General features: G+C 42.9%; 1 protein-coding gene and 1 long non-coding RNA gene across 2 annotated transcripts; both read left to right on the top strand.

The window, feature by feature from the left end:
• Positions 1-6,550: 6,550 nt before the first annotated feature.
• On the top strand, positions 6,551-7,873 carry LOC126870587 (uncharacterized; the record flags this gene model as incomplete). Its single annotated transcript, XM_050628403.1, has 2 exons — positions 6,551-7,003; positions 7,211-7,873. Coding segments are annotated over exons 1-2 (1,116 nt in total), but the record flags the coding sequence as incomplete, so codon positions are not given.
• A 20-nt stretch (positions 7,874-7,893) lies between these two features.
• On the top strand, positions 7,894-8,392 carry LOC126870271 (uncharacterized). The gene is made up of 3 exons (XR_007691262.1): positions 7,894-8,017; positions 8,101-8,203; positions 8,277-8,392. It is a non-coding gene; the product is annotated as an uncharacterized LOC126870271 (long non-coding RNA).
• Positions 8,393-8,645: the final 253 nt, after the last annotated feature.

Below are 8,645 nucleotides of genomic sequence, written 5' to 3'. Positions count from 1 at the left end.
CAATCGGTCTATGGACACTATTACGTTTTTATTATTTATTTTAATAGTGAAGGTCTTTTTTCCTCGCTCTATAACCTGATACGGCCCGTCGTAGGGTGGTTGTAAGGGGTCTCCGATGGCGTCGCGACGCAGGAATACATAAGGCGATGTTTCGAGGTCGCGGAACACGAAGGTTCTCTTTTCGCCGTGTCGCGTAATTGGATGAGGCCTGATTTTTCCTATTCGGTCTTTTAGGCGACTTGCGAATTCCGAATTGGCCTGTTGTTTAGTCGGTATAAAAAATTCTGCCGGCAATCGTATGCCGGTGCCATAAACCATTTCGGCTGCCGTCGCGTTTAGGTCCTCTTTAATAGCTGTTCGTATGCCTAATAGAACTATCGGCAAGATATCCACCCAGTTGCTCGTATCGTGGCATTTGATTGCTGCTTTTAGTTGTCGGTGCAGGCGCTCTACCATCCCGTTGGACGCGGGGTGATAGGCTGTCGTGCGCAAATGTCTGATGCCGAGCAACCGGCATAGTTCGTTAAATAGGTTCGACTCGAACTGGCGTCCTTGATCGGTCGTTATTTTTAAAGGCACGCCGAAACGGGATATCCACGTGGAAAGGAGAGCCGAAGCGACGGTTGCCGCCTCCATGTCGGCGATGGGAATGGCTTCGGGCCAACGCGAAAAACGGTCGATACACGTTAGACAATATCGGTAGCCTTTTGAATATGGCATCACGATAATGTCTATGTGTAAGTGTTCGAAACGGCCCGCTAATTCTCCGAATGTTCCGACGGGTGAGGATACGTGCCTGGTGACTTTACATTGTTGACACGGGATACATTGTCGTGTCCAATTTCGGGAGTCCTTATTTATGGACGGCCAGACGAAACGCGTCGTCACCAGGTTTTGAGTGGCACGTATCCCTGGATGGGAAAGTCCATGGAGCGAATTAAATACGTCGCGCCGCAAGGATTTCGGTACGTACGGTCGTACAAAGTCACCCGATACGTCGCAATATATTTCTACGTCGTGATCGGGGAAACGTATTTTCTTTAACCGTAGCGCGGATGTACCGGAGTTGACGATGTTGCTTAGTTCTTTGTCGGCTTCTTGCGCGGCGGCGAGAGCTCGATGGTCCACAGACTTTCCTATCGCTTCGATGCGTGACAGAGCGTCGGCAACATTATTGTCTAACCCCTTGATATATCTTATGTCGGTAGTGAATTGTCCGATGTAGTCTAGTTGCCGGAATTGTCGCGGCGAACACTTATCAGGATCTTGGTTGAACGCATATGTAAGGGGTTTATGATCGGTGTAAATTGTAAAATTTCTCCCTTCAATGGCGTGTCGAAATCGCTTTACCGCAGTGTACATAGCGAGTAATTCGCGGTCGTACGCGCTGTACTTTCGCTGCGCGGAGTTCAACGGTTTGGTAAGGAAACCTAACGGCTGCCAAGAGTCGTTGACGCGTTGCTGGAGGACCGCTCCTATTGCATAGTCGGATGCGTCTACCGCGAGGCTAACAGGTGCGCCAGGTATCGGATGCGCTAACATCGTGGCGTTAGCGAGGGCGCGTTTCGACTCGCGGAAGCTGGCTTCGGATTGCTCTGTCCATTTGATGGGCGCGATGCCCTTTTTTCCTCCTTTTAATAGGTCGTTTAGGGGTTGAAAAATTTTTGCGGCCCCCGGTATGAAACGTCGGTAGAAATTAATCATACCGAGGTACCTGCGTAGTGATTACGGTCCCGGGGAGCGGTACTTCTACAATAGCGTCAACGCGTTCGGCTAGCGGCTTTATCCCGTCGGCGTTTACGGTGTGTCCCAAGAATGTGATTTCGTTCACACCGAATTCGCACTTTACTGGGTTGATGACTACGCCATACTCGTTTAAGCGTTCAAACAAAATCCGAAGGTGTTCGCGATGTTGTTCTTCGGTTTCGGATGCGATTAAGAAATCGTCTATGTAAGCGAACACGAAGTCCAGACCACGGGTAATTTCGTCAACGAATCTTTGACACGTTTGCGCGGCGTTTCGAAGCCCAAACATCATGTTGGTTGCTTCGAAAAGTCCGAAAGGTGTCGTGATCGCGGTTTTCTTAACGTCTTCTGGCGCGATCGGGATTTGGTGGTAAGCGCGGACAAGGTCGATTTTTGAGTAGACACGCTTACCGTACAGATGTTGCGCGAAATCTTCGATATGTGGTGGGGAGTACCTGTCGGGTATGGTGCGAGCGTTCAACGCACGATAGTCGCCGCATGGTCGTAGACTTCCGTCCTTCTTTGGGACGACATGCAGGGGTGATGCCCATGGACTCTTCGATGGCCGCATCACTCCTTGCTCGATCATTGTTGCGAAATCTGCCTTGACTTGCTTGAGACGATCCGGTGCGAGACGTCGAGGTTTACTGTAGACGGGTGGCCCGGGTGTGGTTTCAACATGGTGTACCACACTGTGTCGGATTTTCTCTCGTCCGAAGGCCGGTGGACGAGTTAGATCCGGAAACTCCGCCAAAAGTCGATGGTAGACCGATTCGCCGATTACGGTTTTGATGGATATTTCTTCCGTCGTGGCAGCATATCCCCTTGATGATAATTGGGTTGTCGTGTCGAGGAGTCGTTTGTTTCGCGGGTCCACGAGCAACCCATAATGGCTTAAAAAATCTACGCCTATGATAGGCGTTTGAACGTCAGCAATTACGAAGTTCCACTTGAAGGCTCGTCTTAGGGACAGGTTAAGGCCAATCGCAGTGGTACCATACGTTGCGATGCGCGTCCCGTTGGCCGCGAATAGTTCGTACGCGTTTTTCTTGACGTGCCTATGGATTTTACTGCGGGGGTATACGCTGATGTCGGCGCCGGTGTCTACAAGGAAAGAGATCTTCGTTCCCTTGTCCGTAACGAAGATGCGGCGGGAACTCAGGCCGTCGTCGTCTGCCGCGTCTACGGACGGCTGGTCTCGTTTCCCGACTTCCACGTGCATGGGAAACGACAGCTCCTCGCGCGTTCTCCGAACTTTGCATGATAGAAACACAGACCGTCTTGCCGTGGCCGATCTCGCGAGCGCGAACGTCGGTGGTATCGCGAACGCGAGCGTGATCGTGATCGTGGTCGACGATGATTAATCATGCTCAACGCGTTCATCTGTGCCTGCAACTGTGATATTTGCTCGCTCAACACGTTGATTGCGGCTGCCATTGGTTCGTATACTCCGGCGTTTTGCGCTGGTGGGTCCATTACTGCCGTTACCCGGGCGGTGCGCCGAAAATCCTCCGAGAATTCTTCAGCGATCAGGTCCGCCTGCCGCAATAACCTTTCTGGGTCCGAATCGTCGACTGCCGCGAGGATACGCCTGATGCGGGCGGGTAATCGGTTCCTCCACAGCGTGAGGGTAAAATCATCGGGCGTGGAGGGGCTGGAGAGTTTTTTTAAGTGTTGGTAAAACTGGGATGGCTTTCCATCTCCCATCTCCTCGCTTTCCACCAACTTCTTTATCCGGGTCGCGTCCGTATCGGATAATTTGCGAATGAGCGCATGTTTTAATTTCTCGTAGCGTCCGATGTCTGGAGGGTTCGTCATTAGGTCTTCGACGTCCTGGAGCTGTTGATCGTTGAGGCATTTTGCCAGCGTCACGTACTTAATGGTGTCTTCCGTAATTCGCGCTGCCTCGAATTGTCTCTCCAGAAGGGCAAACCATGCCGCCGTGTTCGTGGGCAGCAGTGGAGACATGCTGATCACCTGGCTGGCTATGGTTCCCTGTGTATTACTTTCCATCGTCGCGGTGCACTCAAAATCGGTGGTTAAAAACGATAGCACTATCACGGTCACCTCTTTCACTAGATGTCACGTTAAATCACGTCGGGGTCACCAGTTTGAGGTGGTATGGTGATAGGTGCGTAAGGAACTACTCTTGGTGTTTTAAACGAACAATAGTTTTATTAGAACTAATCAACAATCAGAGTTAACAATTAACAACTAACAATTACACTTAACAGACAACAGGTAACAACTAACAAATAACGATAGACACCGCGAGTTCGTTCGACGCGTTGCTATGCAAAAGGTCCCGAGAAGTTACACATTTAATGGCGCAAGACAGACTGACTCTGCTTTTGTTTCGGATCGCGCGGATTCTTCCCTTCGTAGCCCATCGATATCCCCCACTAGCGTGCATTCATTAGATGTGCCGCCAGTGCTGGCACGTGTATGCTCTTCCGAGAATTCGGCGGAAAGAGTGTGAAGATATCGATGGTACATTGGGCACGTCGATGTTGCGCTTTGGCGGCGTCGCGCTTTGCCTCCGGAGCCGTTGAAAAGTTCCGAGGCCCGTGCCGCCACACACCCCCTAATGGAGCGATATGCGGCCACGTCACACCGCGCCTCGTCGCCGGAGCCGCCGTGCCAGACAGTCCGGTTCCCCTGCCGGGCTGATTTGCTGCCCCGGGGCGCTGAGTTGCCAGCGCCTAAGTTTGCACCCCACCGGGGGGCGCGACGGACCTAGCGCGCCTCACCGAAGCGCTTCCATGGCCTCTGCCGCGCCCTCGCCGGTCAATTCTCTCAGGGTGAGAGTATTATTTTTCCCATTGCTGCGTGTGAAACCCCTATTCGACAAACTGTTCTTTGCAATACATCGATGGATAAATACGCGCACAAACACGCAATACGTGCAATAGAATGCTCGAGGTCAATTTTGTGATCCTCTTTTTCAACAGATCTTCGCAAATCCGAAGGTGTAGAATTACCTCCCAAAGACATAAGATGACAACAAACACTTTCTTGACACACTGTATAACATGGAGGTATCCAGTTTTGCCACATACAATTTTGTCATTGTCACGTTTGACTTTGTTCATTGTAAAGTCAAATTTGCACACTCCATCTGTGAAATAGTACGAAGAAATCATAGTGACTTGTATTCCTTATGATATCATGATGCCACATAATATATAATACAATACAATAATTCGCGAACAGATCACTCGTTAACTGCTTTTAAAAGAATTACCACGGAAGCTTCCTAACACGCTACCCGGGGGCTAGGGATTTATTTCGTCGATAAGTTAGGTTATTAAACTTATGTTCTTTCATTGAAGATATCGATGGACGCTGTGTTCCAGAAATGTGTTCCAATCACACTTGGCGAAGCATAATAGTAATTTACAATAACAAATACTTAAGAATGCCTAATTTTGTTAAACATAGGGTTCAATTTACAATTATGTAAATATTACTTCTTGAAAGTAACTTCTTAATCAATTTTAACAAATTTTGTAAAATCATGTAATAAATCTTGCTATTTATCATACGCGTGTATTAAGCCAATTGCCAACCGAACATGTTCAAACTGTATTTTTTTCAAAACGGGACCTTAAGCTAAAAAGCTTTATTTCCGACTTGTTCTTGTATGTGGTATCAGCACCTAGTCGGATGCCCGCGTTATGCAGGACACCCTGATGGCGTTGAACGCAACGATTCAAATTGAACTGAAAAGTCGTTATGTTTTCAGAGGACTTGTGTGTAGAGGATGGTTGATCGTGAGATTTATTAGACAAGATTGCTCGTTGTTGAAACCTTCAAGTATATTTTCAAATGATTAAATAAATAATTATAGATAATGTTCGCAAAGACGGTAGATACTCGTAGATACTGATCCATAACTCTCGTGAACTCTTTACGATTGCGTCCGTTTAAACTGGTATAGTATAAACAGATCGGGGGAGAGTCGGAGAATTCAAATTCGTCTTTGTTCGACGGTTCGACGGTAACGTAACGGCGACATTGTTTTGCCCGGAGTTTATTTATTAATATACTATGTATGTCCTCACGATCTTGATACTCCGAAGCAAAAAAAACAACAACATGATTTGAAATGTTCTCTAGCTCATGTACCGCTACGTGTACTTTCAAGGAGCAAAACTGACACAGTTCCGCTTGTGACGCGAGACAGAGATTATCGTTTCACTTCCTTTAACGCATTTTTGCCATTGAAAGACACTAATTTCTGTGACTTGCTTTATCTCTGTTATAAATCTCTCTTTATATTTAAAATTTTATAGTTTTTGTGCAAACGTAAAACGTAAGTAAATATTAATAAATATTATAATAATATAATATAATGCTATATAATAATATTAATAAATACTTCGCTATTTACTTATTTTATTTCCATTAAGGTATATTGTATTTTTCATTGCATTACTTTCATTTTTATTTAGTGTAATAATAAACGCATACGTTAATATTCATTGGCATTAGTGTAATTGTAAGCTTCACTGTAAATTTAATAAAATTTATAAGAACGGAATTATTAAAAGGGTATATATGTGTAATTAAGCTAGATTCTATTCTCAATGTTACTTCATTATTTTATTATTGTTTCATATATATATATATTTTTTTTTAATTTACATGTGCTTCTAAGTTAATAGAACTAAACACATGTGTATGTATTAATTGCTATATACGTCATAATTTCAACCATAATATTAAATTATGGTATGTATTATTAAAAAGTATAGTTTAATGTATATATTAAATATATATCATTTATTCTTAGATTTCAAATATGGATACTGGATCAAAGAAGGAGATTAAAGAAATGATTACCAAAGATATATCGAATATACATAATTATTCCTTGGATGTTAAAAAATATATTAACAACCAGCTCGAAGACACTCTGGATTATTTACATGGTTTAATTGCTGAAATACCACAATCAGTCCCTGGCCCTTCAACTACAAAGAGGCCGAAAGTTTTGAAGAAAAAAGGTTATCGCCGTAAAGAGACTATCCCAGAAAATGATATTATCAATACTGATAATACAGTAACAGATTCAGCAGTACATGATAAAACAGAAAATAAAGATGTAAAAACTGGGGATGTGCTGGAAACAACAATTGACCGAACAAAAAGAAAGGCTGCAATAAAAGCTGCAATTAATATTAAAAAGCAGCAGTCAATGTCACTTGTTACAAAATTACGAAGGCTAACTCTTGATGATGACAGTAATGTAAATGTTTGTGTCATATTATGATGAAATTTAATACTTTTAATCTTACCCCATATCTTATGTTACTAATCAATACTAACCCTTATATGTAGTACCCAATAATGTTTGATATCGGTTAATTAATGCGTCAAAATCTAATTGCTTATACAATTGTATGTACATTGTGTATATAAATACTACTATAACGTTGTTAAATATATTCTAAATTTTTAGAGGAAACGTGGAGGCCGACCTAAAAAAAAGGAAAGTGCTAGAAGTAGTTCAGATGAAAAAAACACAAAAGGTCCTACAAAACATAGTAAAACAAAAAAGAATGTTTTAAGCGAAACAATTTCAAAAGAAGATGCAATACAGCCAGAAAGGATTGAACCATTAAAGTCTTCAATGACAACAAGAGATAGTAATATAAAGAGAACTTTTTCACGGAGTGAAAACACGAAGGGTAAATATTCTAATATTATTGATGATACAGTAATTCCATCAGCAAGAAATGATATTGAAGATCCTTCAATGTGCGAGGATGCACTTGAGAAATTTACTCCTCTTATGAATTCCACGATGGACATCAATTCTACTTATACGCAGAAGATGATGGACGCTACCGCAATTGTAGAACCTTTATCACCAATAAAATCAAACGAAACGGTAGTAATTAATAAAAACTTGGCTAGTAGTATAGGAAAAAATAATGAACCTAAATTTACATCACGGTCGCCAATAACTCTGCAGGAGGAGGTTCAGCAGCTGAATCAAGCGATTGGGCTCACCGAGTTCGAAGAATTATTCGCAGAAGATGAGCCATCCCGTGAAAGGGAAATGTCTAATAGAAACATGACGAAACAGGACATTCAAAATGAAATGAAGAAAAGGGTGCCCGTAAGAAGGAGGATCGAGGCCTTTGAAAAAGAAAAAATTTCAGAAAAAGCCATTGTTCAAAAACTGGCACGAAGATCTGTCGAAAAAGCAAAAAAAATCTTATTAGCGAAACAAAAGAAGGAGACTCAGATGATGACATCGCAGGTAACATTACAAACAGTATCAAAGTATTCTTCTGTTATAAAAACACAAGCTATTATTCATTCGATATTTTATCCAAAATATAGCTCCAAACAGTAAGGTCCACTTCTGTTTTGCACAGTAAACCTGACGACGACATATCGGACGATGAAGCCAGACCAAGGCGTACAATTCCACATTAGGCGCAATGTAAGTGTTGTTTTACTTAATGAGTTAATAAACATTATAATGCATGGAGTACTCGAATTTTTATCAATTTTAGCGTACATACGCGAAAATGAACTTGCAATGCAACGATAAATTCCGAAGAAAGCAGTCTATAAATTCTTTGATAGAAGAATGTGCACGCCAGATTTAACTGAAATGTTTGAAAATATAGATAGGAGTAGATTACAACGCACGTCCAGTGCGATATGGAAGACACCACCGCGTTATTCCATGATGGAAAACGAATAGAAGTTATAATTTGTTAAACTGAATGTTGTTGATTTCAAATTGTGCCTTAGAGCAGGAATACTTGACATACCTTGCGTGTAATATAAAAATGATGTTACATTGCAACTATCGTTAAAAGATGTATGTGTTCTTAAAATATACCAATGAATGTAAGACTATTTCACTTTTTATATTT

Source organism: Bombus huntii, chromosome 10, assembly GCF_024542735.1.
Source record: "Bombus huntii isolate Logan2020A chromosome 10, iyBomHunt1.1, whole genome shotgun sequence".
Taxonomy (NCBI): Eukaryota; Metazoa; Arthropoda; class Insecta; order Hymenoptera; family Apidae; genus Bombus; species Bombus huntii.
The sequence above is the reverse complement of the archived record's forward strand: the minus strand, read 5'-3'. Positions and strand labels throughout refer to the sequence as shown.